The 17,408-nt window shown below is 42.1% G+C and overlaps 1 protein-coding gene across 2 annotated transcripts; it reads right to left on the bottom strand.

Annotated features, from left to right (window-relative positions):
• Positions 1–56: 56 nt before the first annotated feature.
• On the bottom strand, positions 57–17,354 carry ACTR8 (actin related protein 8). Of its 2 annotated transcripts, none has more exons than XM_034998644.1 (13): positions 17,119–17,354; positions 13,418–13,588; positions 11,738–11,848; positions 10,799–10,903; positions 10,395–10,568; positions 8,255–8,348; positions 7,909–8,041; positions 6,474–6,627; positions 5,600–5,695; positions 4,762–4,902; positions 3,555–3,819; positions 2,656–2,819; positions 57–1,621 (listed from the first exon to the last, which is right to left on the bottom strand). In XM_034998644.1, exons 1-13 carry the CDS (start codon positions 17,239–17,241, stop codon positions 1,478–1,480), a joined length of 1,875 nt encoding a protein of 624 aa, XP_034854535.1. In that variant the 5' UTR covers positions 17,242–17,354; the 3' UTR covers positions 57–1,477. The 2 variants fall into 2 exon arrangements, with proteins under 2 accessions (XP_034854535.1, XP_034854537.1); XM_034998646.1 differs by lacking the exon at positions 17,119–17,354 and adding an exon at positions 16,921–17,022.
• Positions 17,355–17,408: the final 54 nt, after the last annotated feature.

Genomic DNA, 17,408 nt, shown 5'->3' with positions numbered 1-17,408 from the left:
TTTTGCTTTTGAACTAGGTAACCATTAATAAATTGTGTTGAAACAGCTCAGAAACATAAAATCAACATTGTATAAATTTATTTTGTTAAAAAGTTAAAAAAATAAAGAGCATACAATCCTCAAATTGAAAGCACCTATCTTCAACAGTACCAACAAGGTAAAATCATTGTTATACCAATGGACTCTTCTTTGTTCCTCACCTACTGATCACATATATGTAGGATACTCCTTGTTATGCAAATGCTCCAGGACCAGCATTTCTCCATGCCCTGAGACTTCTAACCATCCTATTCTATATTCCATTCTTATCTCCATCTCTTATCCAGCCCTACTTTTGTCAGCCCCCCTCCCCCTCCGCCAGTCCCATTCCACTCCCATATCTCCAGTTCTGGATGAGCAGATGGTGGACGCAGATGCCCAGCAGGAGTGGCAGGAATCAGGCATTCCCCGTGCTCCCAGGTCTCTGAGCCCCCAGGCTGTGCTGACAAGCTTCTGTCTCCAGCTAATGCCTAGCCTTCCTCTGGCCAGGGGCTCAGAAGGCTTCACCAAGGCCTGGGCCACTGGTGCTAATAGCTGTCTGTACTTAGATTTCGCTTCAGACTGTTCACAGGTTAAGATCAAATGATCTTACTAAGCACAAAGAGTTCCAAAACCTTTCTCTTGGTTCTTCAGATAAAGGAAATTTGGGGACTTGATGATTAAGTTGGTAGTAAATAAGGTGACCAGCAGTCACCTTATTCATCTGCACAAGTTAACAACTATAAATTACACCTGGATTGTTTCTACTTGGCTTTAGGAAGGAAATGGGTTTTCCTTTTCAGTTGTTGTTCTGTTTTGGTCAGATAAGGATTGTTTTCTTTCCCTAAGCCCACCCTGAAGCATGTGGAGTAACCAAAGCCAGCCAGCCCATCCTTAAATCTTTGCCTTTGGAAATCCAGAGCTCAACTGGTCACAGTCTTTTTTGTAATCCAGTAGAAAAAAAAAAAAAAAGAACCTTTTCTCTCCCTATTTGGAATTCTAAGAGCACCCCTGAGTCGAAACAATGTGTGCCTGCTGAAACACGTGAGGGAAGTGGCCTGGCCAGTTCTCAGGATTCAGGTACCCGAGCCATACACCCACCCCTTGTGGCTGTGTGATTATCTGATGACACTAAGGTCAACTTAAGCCAAGGTGTGTACATGGGAGCCACTCAACAGCAACATTTCACATCATCAGGGAGCTCCCGCGACCCTGAGAAAGGGGCAGGAGCATTTACCACTGAAAAGTAAGTTCATATTTATTCGTAAATGTCCTGGCTACAAAAGCAGCTTATAATTTCACACCAATGTCCTATTGTCAACGTAAAAGTTAAAATTCATTTATTTTCCATGAAATTTAAGCATCTAAGTCAATAAATTAAAATATATATATTCTTCAAGAGTCTTTTATATACCAGGAGGCCTATTTTTGGTCTGTAATAGTGATTCTCTGCCCATTTTCACCAGACAAAAGCAGCTCGCTCTCGTAACATGCGGACACCAAAGCGCTGCCATTCTCTCTGATAAATCCACAGTTCCTGTGTGGTGTCCAAACAAGCCAACACGGCCCCTCCTTTCCATGCAATCAGCCGGGGATCCATATCCTAGGGAAGTGATAAAGGTATTTCAGCAAAAGTGGACAAGACATATACTTAATCATTTCCTTGAATTTGGGGGTAAAAAAACCCTGCTGAATCAATACCTAAAAAGCCAAATTTTTCAACGTGCATTAAAGACTCATCCATACAGGACCCATGAACTACAGATATCTTTGTGTTCCAACCGGTAAGAAAACTTTAGTGTTTATTACTGAAGATGCTACTATTCACTATTATTCCACAAATAGCCCCCATATGCAGGAACATACATATAAGGAAATCATAGAGTGGAATAAATATATCCCATAACCCCTTCCTCAGGATTAAAATTAAATAAGAACATCCCCAGGAATTGTTCATGGGATATAATGAAATACAGACACAATCTTTTTCTAAATTCCAGGGTTTATGTTTCTTTCCAAGATAGTTCAAGCCAAGATGCCCTGCTCCAGGGCCAGCAAAAGATCCTTAATATGACAATGAAAACTGGAGTTGTTGTGGCCGATGGGAGACCAGCCAGTCTCTCCCTGCCCCACCCAGTCCTTTTCCAAAGGCATGGCTTTTGGGAAGTCGGTCATGCTACTCTGGAGAGCACAGCAGGGACTAACACCCAGGACTCCAGGCCCCTAGCCCAAAGCTCCTTGCACCAAATCTGTGACCTACTGAAATTTTTCCACTTGCCCAAACCCTTAATTAAGAGCTGCCCAGACGCGGGGTGCCTGGGGGGCTCAGTCGTTAAGCCTCTGCCTTTGGCTCAGGTCATGATCCCAGGGTCCTGGGATCAAGCCCCGCATCGGGCTCCCTGCTCAGCGGGAAGCCCGCTTCTCCCCCTCCCACTCCCCCTGCTTGTGTTCCCTCTCTCGCTGTGTCTCTGTCAAATAAATAAATAAAATCTTTAAAAAAAAAAAAAAAAAAAAGAGCTGCCCAGACGCAAGCTCATGGCTCCCAGGATTTTATCTGTCCACATACAACATTACAATTAGAAATAATCAGTCCTGGTTTCATTTGCATATAATCCAACTGCACCATGAACAACAGACCTTGGGCCTTGTGATCACATCCACATTCTCAATAATTCGCCTGAATGAAGGTGGCATTTTGTTGAGAATTCTGTGCTGCAGAAATTCTTGAGCTTTATGAAACATCAAACCACCTCCCACCACGAGGATGGAACTGTACATCTTCTTTTTGGTATCATCAGATGCTGAAAAGACAATGATAATCCTTCAACTCTTTTTCTCCATACCCACCACCACCCTGGGCCAAGCCACTGCCATCTCATTTGAACAACTGTAAGAGCCTCCTCAAAGATTTCTCTCCAACCCATACTCAACAATGCAGACAGAAGAATCTTGCAAAACACCAATGTGAGCATGTTGCTATCGCACCCTCCACTCTGCTACTTGCAGGATTAGGACCAAAATCTCTACAGGGACCTACAAAGTCCAGTGTGGCGTGACCACACTGCTTCTCTAGCTTCATCCTGGCCCCTGGCCCCCCAGCCACACTGGCCTCCATAAAGGCCTCTTCCGCTGCCCAGAGTGCTACCCTGTGACAGGCTAACCCCCACTCACCTCCTAGATCTCTCTTAAGTGGCTCTTCCCCAAGAAAGTCTTCCCTGCCAAGCCTCCCACCCTCCACACTTCTTCCTCCTAATAAAAGTCCCTGATTAAATCCATCAGAAGCTATGCAAGTCAGTATCCTTTAGTTCGACTTTGCAGCCCCTGCCATAGCTGTAATTTCCCATTTGTGTGACAATTTAACTTCTTTGGTCTCCTCTAGTACACTATATGCCCAACGAGGCCGAGATCCAATTCCTAATACCGGGCAATGCAAGCACAAAGCAGGGGCTCCACAGTTTTTCAATGCATATGCTGTGCGGCCCAAGCACACTCTAGCTGTAACCCATTCACCTAACCAGCTTCCGAAACATGCTTACAACAGCAGTCGATGCTGTGAAGAATGGCTTTATCCAGGCCCAGGGCTTTCCCTTCAAACAGAGAGATGGCAGTCTTCCGGGACATCAGTGCTGTGAGAGCCTCCTCAGATTCATTGCCAGCCATCAGACAGTCTCCCTGGGAGGATCCCAAATCCACCTCCTGAGCATGGAGTCTTTCTGGAAGATCAGAAGACTGGCCACGAAGATCCCCTTCAAATCCAATGGGTTTGGAGGCAGACTTTCGGTCAGCAGTAGCTTTGGCAGACTTTAAGTCAATCAAAAGGACAATCAAGTGGATGGCAGGACTAGAACAGAACAGTGTTGATGTTCTCCAGCTAGAACCCACCCGTCCCTACTGCACTATTTTACACTACTATAAAGCAAAGGTCCATCACTGTGGTGCAGAGGGAATGCATGCTAGTATACAGCCAACCACCTGGACCCACTCCCAAATCACCTGGGAGTGAGACACAGTGTACAAAAGATGAGGATGTACTGACAATTCCAAAGCAGTCACTGGCAGGCAGGGCAAGTCTCACGACCTTACTACTACTGGTTGGATTTTAAAACTGAAATGTCAGTGTACATGGACATTTCCCCCTTGAGCGGAGTTTTTAAGTGGAGTATTTTGGTAGGATTCTTGCGCCTGTGGCTATCTATGGAATCCTCATTTTCAGACCTTATCTAACCACCTGATGCTCAGGGACAAGTACTAGAGAAGGTTTAGAGCCCTCCTCCCTCCATCATGAGCTGCTGTTTCATTGGCAAATAAGAGCTTTAATTTGTGCCCCTGCATCAGACATCCTATTACTGGGATCATTAGCTCTGGACAAAAGAATTCAGCTTTTTGCCTAGACCACATACTGTTTACATTATAATTTTTAAAATAGGTGAGGTTTTACTGAAAATATTCCCTACTAAATAAATGTTCAAAAGGAAATAATGTATACACCAAAAAGAAGTATCTTCATTAAACTAACTTTTAAGTGTGTGGACTGGTATTCTGAAAATTGGATTAACGTCTACTGAATGAAGAAATCTGTCATCTGGATTTTAAATTTAGACTTCATTTCATCTACAGTTCTAAAAACAGTATTAGCTTTGGTATGCACTGCAGACTGCAGTGACTGCAACAATCCGTTAACGATGGGCAAACTTCTCCTGCAGGGGCAAGGGTGTCTCTTCTCACACCAGAATCCCTGCAGACCTGTTCCTGCTTGCTCTGCGTGGCCAGCAGGTAATGCTCATCATGAGGATCCTCAGGGTCTCCCTGAGATCTGTGCTGCAAAGTTGTCATTTTCTGGCCAACAATTCCAAAAGTTGCTGGGTAAAACAAAGCCATTGGGGCCTGTGCAAGGAAGGAAAAAAAAAAGCTCAACCAAGGACACTGCCTTCTGAAAAAACTGATCCATTAAATTCTGTTCTTCCCAAAACAAAACTGACAGATCAGATCCTAGAAAGTAGACTAAATAAGCATTCTCATTTGGGAGTAGCATTATTTCTTCATTGCACAAGAGGCCAGAAAACTTATAGAAATCATCCAACTGAGTGAGTGATATGACACGAAGGAGAAATGACAAAGCAAATGTAATGCAAGTGCCAGGGCACCTGGGTGGCTCAGTTGGTTAAGCGTCTGCCTTCAGCTTAGGTCATGATTTGGGGATCCTGGGATCGAGCCCCATGTCAGGCTCCCTGAATAGGAAGTCTGCTTCTCCGTCTCCCTGCTCCTTCTAACTCTCTCTCACTCTAAAATAAATAAAATTTTAAAAAATGTAATGCAAGTGCCCAATAAGCTACTTTATAATTTCTTAGAAAAGTACTCCTCTCTCTAAACAATAACTAATCATACAGTGGCTAATTAAAAAGATGGTCCTCCGATCTATTTTAATCTGTATTCTTTTGGTGGCTTAAAAGCTGGTTTAGAGACAGTCTAAACCATTTGATATTCTGACCTCATGAAGTTTCAGAGAAGTACACATTCTCTCAGTCTGACTGAACCTGGCTGGCTTTCATTCTGCCCATGAAAATATACAGCTATGTATTACCTGGAGTTTTTCATCTCCTAATCGAAACTGGTAAAGCAGGGCAGGGGAATCTGGATGTCGAATCTGAAACTCATGATCCTGAAGTCCAGAGATGTCCTGATTCCAGGAAAAGATGCTGTCAGTGAACCAGTAAAAGTGCATGTAAACTCCTCAAATGGCAATTAAGCCTCTCCACCATCTGAATCTCACCTATAACAAGGCTGCCCTGTGACTTTCTACCATTTCTTTTTTTTTCCATTTCAACTGGAACTTAGTAAAACAAGAGTCCAAATGTACTTGCTTCCCTTTTAACAATTCTGAAATTTCTACCATTTACATTTTTTCATTATCGATAAACACTAACACAAACACAGACCCAAATCAATAAGCCAATTCCCTCAATAACTGGGAAATGATACCCAGTCTTAGGTTTCTCAAAATTTCGTTATTCAGAATTAGATTGCTTGAAAAATGTCAGGGAGAAGAAAAGGTCTGAAACAGAAAGCATAAAAAAATAGGAATCCACATATGGCAATGATAACATGTTGATTGTTCACAACACTAAGAAAGTGCTTCAACTGATGCCATTTTATTAAATGTCTGTACCTTTACATTCATTACACCTAAAGGTTTATCTTCATCTTGATCAAAGATCCTAAAGAGAGACAAATTTGCTAAACACTCTTTCTTAAAAAACCAGCTAACCAGAGCCTGAGAAACAGCTAACAGCTCTGACCTTACCAAAACACTCTCACTCCTTAAGAACTTTAATTTCAAGGTTCTCTCAACTTGGGTTGAAAGGGTAGCATAATACTATTATATTTTTAATTGCCTTTTAAATATCTTAATTTTTTCTGGAAACAAAAATAATCAGCAGTTTTGATTTTACTCCCACCTGATCTAAATGACAGAAAGTTTCTTTAAGGTGCTGCAGAAGAAGACAATCCATTTTATTTGTTAGCTGGCATTCTCGGTAAGGGAACCCGGCTCGCTGCATCAGCCAGTAGAAACACCTTGACACGTCAGACCCCCCATAGGCCAGACAGAGCCTAGAGTTAGAAGCAAAGACAGGTGGGCTATCTGTTGGTCAAGAAGGTGCAAAGGGCATTTCAAAAACTCAATCAGGCACAGTGAAACATAACAAGTCTCAAAAGATGTTTATGATAGGAATAAAAAATGAAAGGGCAGGACGGATGGACGGGAGGGGGAAATGGAACCCTAACAAACAACCAGTGGTGGGCACCTAACAGCAGTCATGCTATTTGCAAAAAAGTTCCCAAGAAACAGAATACCAATGACTAAATGCAACTCATTTCTAAGTCACTGTGTTTACCATATAATAGTTGTTTGCCTGTCTATACTCCTCAGTCTATCAAGCTGACAGGCAGTGACACAAGACAAACTCTCAGGAGAAAACTTCAAAGAGTATACTATCCATTAATTGAACGGTTCTATGACTTGGAAAGAGCACCGCTATGTTATTTTAGAGGTGGGAGACCTAGGCCCAGTGTTTTCTCCATATTCTGAGAACCAACGGCATTAAGTAATACATAAACAATGGATAAGCCAAATTAACGTATACTGGGTTTTAGAATGCATCATAATTTGGGGTGGAAGGCAACAGATCAACCTTTCTTATGGACTGCTTAGGCCCTCTTTTAAATGTTTCTATACCCTGCATCTCCAACTAAGGGATAGGAAGAACTACAGCATCCTGAAGAAGCCATCCAGGGAGCACAAAAATGCTGCAGAGAACCTGTATGTGCACTGCCTCAGTGTGCTCACCCGTGTTGGGCTTATCTCAGGAAGGACAAGCAGCAAACCCGCTCCTGAGAGTTATTTTATTACCTCTTGTATCAGTGATGACATCACGAAGGGACTTGACCAGAAAGCTACTCTTCACTCACTGAACCATGATGACAAAAGCAAATACTCACAATGCTAGACAGAGAATTCAGACCTGAAAACCTCTTTCCCCAACATGACTTGCCTAAATAAAGCTTTGCCGTGAGCATGACTTGTATCTCTACATCAAACCACAACCAAACACAGAGCTAATATATACGCTGCCTCTGTGGGAAAGCACACAACGCAAGCTAGGATTTTCAGGAGCTGCTGATGTGAACTCATAGCAGAGAGTTCTAACAGGAAGGATAAAATCAGGGGTTTATAGCCTTGCTAGAATTTGCACTTCCACAATCTGGGTTTCCTATGCAAACTTTGAATATATAATTCCTTATAAAAATTTTCTTTTTAAATTCTGATGTTTTATAACTGAACAGGCTGTGAGGGGAGAGGGAGCAGAGAACACAACCTTCCAAGGTCCTTACCGAGTATTCCGATGAGAGACCCCATCCTCCACACAGCACACGCTTGTCTTCTGGTCTCCAACATCCACAATACACGTGCTGCTTAAACCACTTCCGAAGGTGGCACACACAGACTCTTGATGGACCACAATCCCTGAAACACAAAGGTAGAGAAGCAATCAGCTAGGGAGCCGTAAAGATCCTAAGACAAATCATCAATTAAAGTCTGGGAACCCCTGGGCAATCAAGCACGGCTGATCCTCTCAGAATAAGCATTTCAATAAAGCAGTGAATTAGATAAACTTTGTCGGCAAAAAAGAAAAACAATCTCATTTCAAGTAGATTTCTCTGGAATATCCAGACATACCTGAAAAACCCATCTTCATTAGGATCATATTCACTAATTCTTTCACATGCTGTTTATTATAGATATCAGGAATTAGCAAGATACATCTATAATACTAAAAAAGAAGAACAAAGGAAAAAAAAAGAGAAGACGGTTAATACTAAAGTCAGGTCAAAATAAATGTCATTACACTTGTCTTCAGGGAGAATTCGCTCTAAAGGATGGCAGCAATGGTTAGAGGCCCAGAACAAAAGCTCAAACCTCTCTTTTAGGTTTAACGAAAAACAGAAAATGTTGGAAGTTGTGTGGGTTTTTTTTCCTTTAAATTATTAAAAACTTGTGTAATGGTATTACAACCCCAGATTTCAAGATATACTACAAAGCTATAATAATCAAAACAGTATGGTACTTGCACAAAAACACACAGATCAATGGAACAGAATAGAACCCCAAAATAAACCCATACTTGTATGATAAATTGATCTTCGACAAAGGAGGCAAGAATATGCAATGGGAAAGACAGTGTCTTCAATAAGTGGTGCTGGGAAAACTGGACAGCTACATGCAAAAGAATGACACGTGACCACTTTCTTACACCATGACAAAAATAAACTCAAAATGGGTTAAACACATAAATGTGAGACCTGAAACCATAAAACTCCTAGAAGAAAACCCAGGCAGTAAGTTCTTTGACATTAGCCCTAATTTTTCTAGATATGTCTCCTGAGGCAAGGGAAACAAAAGCAAAAATAAACTACTGGGGCTACGCCAAAATAAAAAGTTTGCACAGAGAAGTAAACCATCAACAAAATGAAAAGGCAACCTACTTAGCTGGGAGAAGACATCTGCAAATGATATATCTGATAAGAGGTTAATAGTCAAAATATAGAAAGAACTTATACAACTCAACACCGGAAAAACAAATAAGCCAATTAAAATAATGGGCAGAGGACCTGAATAGACATTTTTCCAAAGAACACAGACAGAAGGCCAACAGACAGATGGCCAACAGACACATGAAGAGATGCTCAACATCACTCATCATCAGGGAAATGCAAACCAAAACCACAATGAGGTATCACCTCAACCTGTCAGAATGACTACTTATCAAATAGACAAGAAATAATAAGTGTTTCGTGAGGATGTGCAGAAAAAGTGGGAATGTAAACTGGTATAGCTACTATGGAAAACAGAATGGAGATTCCTAAAAAATTAAAAACAGAAATACCACACAACCCAGTAATTCCACTACTGGGTATTACCCAAAGAAAATTAAAACAGTAATTTGAAAAAAATACATGCACATCTATGTTCATTGCAGCATTACTTACAGTAGCCAAGATATGGAAGCAATCTAAGTGTCTGTCAAAGATAAATGGATAAAGAAGACGCGGTACATATATACAATGGAGTATTACTCAACCATAAAAAAGAATGAGATCTTGCCATTTGCAACAACATGGGTGGACCTATAGGACCTTATGCTAAGTGAAATAAGTCAGAGAAAAATAATTACCATATGATTTCACTTATATGCAGAACCTAAAAAAACCAAACCAAAAAAAGCAGAAACAGACCCATAAATATAGAGAACTAACTCATGGTTGCCAGAGTGGAGGAGGGAGGGGGATGGGCAAAATGGGTGAAGGGGAGTAGGAGATAAAGGCTTCCAGTTATGGAATGAATAAGCCATGGGGATGAAAGATACAGCAACACAGGGAATATGGTCGATGGTACTGTAACAACACTGTATGGTAACAGATGGCAGCTACACTTGTGGTGAGCACATTATGTATACGGTTGTCCAATCACTGTGTTGTACACCTAAAACTAATGTAACCTTGTGCCCACTATACTTCAATTGAAAAAGAAAACAAAACAAAACCTTGTGAAATCAAAAATAAGACAACAAATGTGAACTGAAAAAGGTCCAGAGAGAAGGTATAAACATGAGCAAGCTTGCTGGTTGCAGAGCAGTAGGGACACCACAGAAACAAACACAGTAAGAAAAAGAGAAATCACCAGAGGTGAAGTCAGTGAAGAAGGAAAGCTATCCTCAACACCTTAAGACTGAGAATGCTTCAAGGACAACCCAGTAATACGTACTTTTACTGATCAAGAATCCTAGAGCCAATCCAAGTAACTGTGAATTTTAGCTCACCTTTAAATCTTTCAGGGGGATTTCCAAGTATTTTTGGATTGCGTGAGACCATATTACTTCAATATCTGCCAAAACAGCCGTAAGGGAGCCCCCAGGTCCCGGGTGAATATTTAACTGACCTCTTCTGATAGGCCAGTGAATATTATAACAGTCCAATGGGTTAACGTACAAGGCCTAGAAAAGATGGGGAGATGAATACATTGTTAAAACTTCTCTTGGGCTTTTTTTGGATTCACATTAAAATATCTAAGGCCAAGAGTTATGATTAACATTTGCTGACTATTCCAAATGCTGAGAGTGGAGTATCTAACATCACAGGAGCCTGTGTGAGTATCCAGGTCTGCAAGGAAGATTATGAATTCTAGGAAACAACTAGAACTGGATGGCACTGCAAAGTTCCCTACCTCTTCTCCCACCAAAAACTCTGGGTGATGAGATGTGTTTGTCCACTTGTTTCCAGAACAGTGATCTAAAATTGCAGGTCGCATCTGCTTGTTGTAGGAGCGTGCCTGAAACACCAGAAACACCAGAAACTTCTCTGAATTTATGTAAGAAAAAAAGAGGAGGGGAGAGGAGAAATGTAGTATGAATTCTCTTTTCTCCTCTCTCTCACAGACCAGATACAGCAGCAAAAGTTAATCACAAATCCTACATATTTGGCAAAATACTAACTCGTCACAAAAAGATTCTCTTGGCCTTTTCCAAAATTGTGATTTTTCCCATGGTTTTAATAACCTAGGCTGTGATTCATAGCCAGTCCAAAATTAATATTGCACTCTGTTTAAAGCTGAATATACATCTACATATTATACCAACTCATGTCCATTTCTAATAGTATTTTTTATCATATTAAAATGGCAATTATAGTAAGAATATTGCTTCCCACCAAGATCCTGGGATTAGACACTTAAGACTCTCAAGTAAACTACAAATTTTTATCAACTTGCCACAAGAAACACCGTCTTTTAAATTATTTGGCTTGCCCAAGCATTTATGACATTGACTTGGGTATTCTGTAGGTGGTTATGAATGGTTTTTCTTTCTTTCTTTCTTTCTTTTTTTTTTTTATTTATTTGAGAGAGAGAATGAGAGAGAGAGAGCATGAGAGGGGGGAGGGTCAGAGGGAGAAGCAGACTCCCCGCTGAGCAGGGAGCCTGATGCGGGACTCGATCCCAGGACTCCGGGATCATGACCTGAGCCGAAGGCAGTCGCTTAACCAACTGAGCCACCCAGGCGCCCTCTTTCTTTTTTAAGGAAATCCCATCTTTAATTTGCATAATGCAATCAAGGGAGCACATGAATAGCACTTATGACAGAATAAATCTGAAGAGTTAAGACTGAACCTGTTCAGGGGACACGGGAATCCGTCTTGTGCCATTTGACATCTTTTTAGACCATATTGCTTGATCCACCATTTTAAGGCCATTTTGTCTTTGTTCATTACTCTCTGGTTTCTGGGGGGAAAAAAACGAAGGATGAGCAGCACAAAGGATTTACTGAAAAGAGAAAGCAATGTGGCAAACTACTGATTTAATCCACCAAGAGGAAATGCTCCCTCATAAACAAGGAACAGCATTTCCTTAATTTTTGCCACATGTATCAATCTTAATAATTTTAAGTAATCTTTTTATTATTTATAAATAAAAAAGTCAGAAAGGAACCCTCACCATAAACCAACTATTTGCAAAAATCTATAACCTCAAGTGAAGTTTAAGTGATAAAATTGTTCACAACCCTAAGCACTGGATAGCTACTTAGTATTTACAAAGTATTTCAGAGACTTTTCCAAACATCTACATAATTCTCATATTTACAATTTTGTAATGGTGTTATATTCACTGGGGTTATTTTGTTTATTCAGCAGGTATTCAAGTCCCTGTGACACTGTAAAAAAACCATCTATAAAAAAAAAAATCTATAAATATCTCCATGGAAAGCTACTGTTTTCTATCAACTTTTACTCGTGAGATTTATGTACTATAGAACTATAAAATCCAAAGATATAAATGGATTTAAACTCATACCCTCAAGTTACACTTAAGCTTCGAAATAGACTTAGGTAGTCTTCCAGTTATGCTAAAAAAAGTGGAACCCTAAATAAAGCTTACTAACAGAAGTACAGAAACTTCAAGTTCCTAAAACTATCTTTCATCTAAAACTTAAAAGTGGATTACAATGCAATATGCATATTTTAACACCTACCATGAAAAATTCTTCTGATAATTACTATCTGCAAGGTAGGATAACATAAATGCTAACTGCAAGGATATATACAGTCTTGCTTTTAAATTATAATTTGATCTAAGATTGGAGAAAGTGATTATAACAATTCAATTTGCTCACGGATTGAAAATACAAACTCAATATAAACTCTAAGTATCTGGAAGAGAAAAATATGGCTGTTCAGAGACCTTACTGCATCACTTTTTTTTTTTTCTTTTTTTTATTCTTATGTTAATCCCCATACATTACATCATTAGTTTTAGATGAAGTGTTCCATGATTCATTGTTTGTGCATAACACCCAGTGCTCCATGCAGAACGTGCCCTCCTCAATACCCACCACCAGGCCAACCCATCCTCCCACCCCCCTCCCCTCTAGAACCCTGTTTGTTTTTCAGAGTCCATCATCTCTCATGGTTCGTCTACCCCTCTGATTTCCCCCGCTTCATTCTTCCCCTCCCGCTACCTTCTTCTTCTTCTTTTTTTTTTTCTTCCTTACTGCATCACTTTAAGTGACTGACAATTCTGTATCTTCCATTAAAAATCACCTTCATCAATACCCAATTCATACTGATGGGTTAAAATAATTTTGATCTGCTTTTGTCATAATTATTTCTTTACAATCTAAAACCATAGCTCACATTAAAAATGCTATTTGTAACTCTAAATGATGTTATTATTTTAAAACACATTAAAGCTATGAAGATGTTAATTCAAGTATACACAGTATTCTTGAATGTCTAAGCTCCCCCAAGGAAACAACCGTGGGCTTTCTCTCCAGATCCTCCATTTCTGACTTACATTTAGTCCTTCCCTTAGGAGCCAGTTGTCCTTGTATAGTGGCTGCCCTTGTTGTTTGTGTCTTCGTGCAATGACATGAGGAATGCTAGCAGGAAGTGTGTCTGTGGCTCGACCAATCCTTAAGGTTGTTGAACCTGGATGTATGACCACAATGAAGTTGCTCTGGATTTGCTGCAAATATAAAACACAGGAGTGTGACCTTAGTAAATAATATACAGGTAACAAGTTAAAAAACATACAGGTAACAGGCTAGACTAAGAAGTGAATTCCCTGTGATGACTATCAGACTCACAGGTATCAAAATAATTCAGTGAAGGTAGCTCTTTGAGGCGTCCAATTATTGCTCTCTACCTGAATGCAAACTCATTTCATATTTCTGTGCTCCCAGGATCTGACTCACAGTACACAGGTCAACATCTGTTTAAATAAACAAAACCATAAATATCCAATGCAAGTTAACCTACAATTACTGAGCATTTCTGTGCCAGGTACTGGGGGTACAATGGTGACCAAGACAAAATCCTGACCATGAGAGAACTTGCAGTTTACTAGGGGAAACAGACAAGGAGTAAGCATAGGGAATACTACGACTAGCAAAATACTAGCTAAATCTGAATCACCTAAAGATGTTTGTAAATAAAAAACTAGACTCTAAGCCTCCACTACAAATTTTCTGATTCAGAACTTCCAGAGAGGGAGCCTAGATATCTGCAACTTTCAAAAGTTCCTGAGGTGATCAGTATGATCCCTCAGGTTTGACAATCACTGGTTGAACAGGTTAGGGGAGAAAGTCACATAAGCACAGAATTATTATTTTGTAATGCTGGAAAGTAAGACTTTATACAGCAACCACTTCTGAGTGTATGCATAGGCACATTTTGTTCATTGTTTTTAAAACACTTTACCCCTTGTTAGTTCTGTGCTATTCACCTAATCTGGCAAAAGTTTGGGGTTAAAATGCCAGAGTTCACTATTCTATCCTCATAGGTCAGAAAACTTCGCTGCATTTCACAATCCATTCTTGGGAAATGGTGGTGAACAAGAAATGACAAAGCGTATATCAGGACAGTGGAGTGATTCCTGTGAGCTTTACTTTCAGATGGTAATTGTTTCATATCTGTAATTTGCAAGGGGGGGCAGAACATAATCTGAATCAGTTTGGGAACCTTTACCTTGTAAACTGAGGGACCCAGAGTTTCAGTAGAAACCAGGGGAAGAAGGGACTCTGACAATCCCTGTGACAACAGGATACCTCTGTGGAGAACCACCATTCCTACACGACTCCTTAGCCTGCACCTACTCAGCCCTGCCCTTGAGCTACAGTTGTGTTTTCTTGCATGTCTCCATTTAAAACATTTCCATAGCTTGCCCATAAGATAAAGTCCAGAACCTGTGAGATCAAGATTCTGTCTACTTCTCTAGCCTTACTCGACAACCACCTCCTTTCTGGTCTCTTTAATCTTCCCAATCTAGATCTCTCTTGATTTCTTTTTTTTTTTTTTTAAAGATTTTATTTATTTATTTGACAGAGAGAGACACAGCGAGAGAGGGAACACAAGCAGGGGGAGTGGGAGAGGGAGAAGCAGGCTTCCCGCCGAGCAGGGAGCCCCATGCGGGGCTCAATCCCAGAACCCTGGGATCACGACCTGAGCCGAAGGCAGACGCTTAACGACTGAGCCACCCAGGCGCCCCAGATCTCTCTTGATTTCTTAACTCACCATGCTGACTTCTAGGTCTTCACACAGGTAACTCCCCTTGCCTGCTATGTCCTTTCTCCCTGGTAAATCTTATTTCTCCCTTTAGTTCAGAAGTTAAATGTCATTAAACTAGGTTTGCTTATCCCCTGGAAATATAATTTTCATGGCACCTGTCATGCTTGTAATTATTTACTGCCTGCCCTCCCAACACACAAAAACCTTCATGTAAAAAGGGATCACTTCTGAATTGTTCACTACTCTATGCCCAGGCACACAGGACCCTAGGAGGTGTTTGTTGAATGCACCTCTTTCACGTGGTTGGCATGATGTTAAATCGTACTTCCCAAGCTTTTTTGTGCTATGGCAGACCTTTGTGCAGTAGACTGGAGTAAAAAGATGAAGCTGCTTGCCATCAGGGATACCTGTCCCTCATTCACAGCACACAGGCTGCAGCACATTAACTGGAAAGCTCTGGGGTTAGTAATGGCAGTTTTCCAAAGTGTGGACAAATATTTTTTTAATAATTACATATTTATTTTAACACATTAGGAAAAAACTAGCCCGTACATCCCACAAATCATTTCCCGAATATTACTGCTTAAATAAGACTTAGTAAAAAAGTTACTAAGCAACTAATGGATATGAAAAAGCCACAGAGAACATGGAGAAACTAAAGGGTGTTATACAACTGACTAAAGTTAAGGAAATGCTGCTGGCCCTGTTAAGGGCCCAGGCTCTGCATTCACAGGTCTGGCTTCAAATTCATACTGCACCACTTCCTTGCTCTGGATGAAGTTCCTACCTCAGAGTTATTGTGAGGATTAAGCTAATCAGGTAGCTCAGTCTGGCTAGCTCTTCCAAAGTTCTCCACTGCCTTCCAGAAGAAAGCAGACTCTGGCTGACTCTCATAATAGCTTCTGCTAAGATCTCCAGTGTCACCTTTTGCCCCTTCTTCCTCACTTCCGACATCCTGATCACCAAAACTTCATATGCTCTCCTGGCCCAGGTCTCTTCCACACTGTTCTCCTTCCCTGAGATTCCCCCTGGCTAACCCCTAATCATTCTTCAGGTCTTGATCCTGAAGTCACGTCCTTTAAACCGTCCCAGGCCATCGGGGCCAGAGGAGGTACCTGCTGTATGTGCCCGATACTTCCCTATGGCCTTAAGCACTAGCCCATCCCACGCCACGCCCTGACACCTGCAGCCTCACGCCCCACTGTGAGCTCTACCTTCCTGCCTCCCACTCACAGAATGAGAGAATCCTAGAGGCTGGGAACCGCAAAGCCCTTACAGACCGTCCAGTAAGCTGCCTCAACTAGACGGGCGGAGAAACTGAGGCCTGTGCAACAGTAAGAACCGCCCTCGGGGTTTACCGTGAGCCCGCACGGTGCTATGTATCTACAGCTGCCTGGCCAGTTGGGTGTTATCCTTAACCCATCCACCAGTTAGGAAGCTGCCTCAGAGATGTCCAACATGAAATTGAGCATTTCAATGCCTCCTTACTTTAGCTGTGAATCTGCCCATTTTCCTACGGCAACGTTGATTTATTTTGTTTCACTGATCAGTAAGAATACACACACACACACACACACACACAGGGCCTTTGCTTGCCATGCAACTGCAAATAATTTTTTCGGGTCAGTAGGCTCTACTCGTGTTCTGGTTTTGACACACAAACTCTTCATGTCTATTTAGACAGTCGTCTGCCTTTTTTCCTAGCGTTATACTTGGACTCCACTCCGACGTTTCCTTCACAGAGGAATACGCCTGCCCCGCCAACTGTGTCTGCCCGGTACTCAACTCTACCTGCGGTCACTGACACCCCACAACAGCTTGGAAGGTAGGTGAAAGCCGGCTCCCGGGTCCGCGGCCGGCCGGGCACGGAACTGCTCTCCGCACCAGCCGCCAGGGTGGGGACCGGAAGCCTCGCGTCGCCGCCCGCTTCCCCTCCCCCGCCCGGCCGGAAGGCCCTCACCGAGGCCCGCCCCCGGCGCCTCGTCTCACCTCCTGCAGCGACTCCGGCACCAGCGCGGGCACGATGGGTCGTTTCACGCCGCGCTGCTCCTTTTCCTTCTCCCCGCCCTTCTCCTTCCCGTTCTCCGCATCCCCCTTCTCCGCCTGGGTCATCGCGGCCGCGGGCGCCCACCGGCCTCCACCCTCAGGGACGCGCCGCACCCGCCGGAGCTGCAGGGGCCCCGCGCACGCGCAACCTCCCAGCCGGCTGCCCGGCAAGCAAGATGGCCGTCGGGCAGCCGCCCCGGAGACTTCCGGGAAAACGGAGGGGCGGAGCCGCC

Source organism: Mirounga leonina, unplaced genomic scaffold (genome assembly GCF_011800145.1).
Source record: "Mirounga leonina isolate KUSES-001 unplaced genomic scaffold, KU_Mleo_1.0 Mir_94, whole genome shotgun sequence".
Taxonomy (NCBI): domain Eukaryota; kingdom Metazoa; phylum Chordata; class Mammalia; order Carnivora; family Phocidae; genus Mirounga; species Mirounga leonina.
Note: the sequence above shows the minus strand (reverse complement) of the source record. Positions and strands in the feature narration are given on the sequence as shown.

Coding starts and splice junctions, on each gene's coding strand:
- ACTR8 (XM_034998644.1), bottom strand. CDS start 17,241: ATGACCCAGGCGGAGAAGGGGGATGCGGAGAACGGGAAGGAGAAGGGC. Junction 10,569..10,798: donor AGTTTTTGGTGGGAGAAGAG/GTAGGGAACTTT, acceptor CATCTTTTCTAG/GCCTTGTACGTTAACCCATT. Junction 5,696..6,473: donor CTTTCTGTCATTTAGATCAG/GTGGGAGTAAAA, acceptor TCCTGGAATCAG/GACATCTCTGGACTTCAGGA.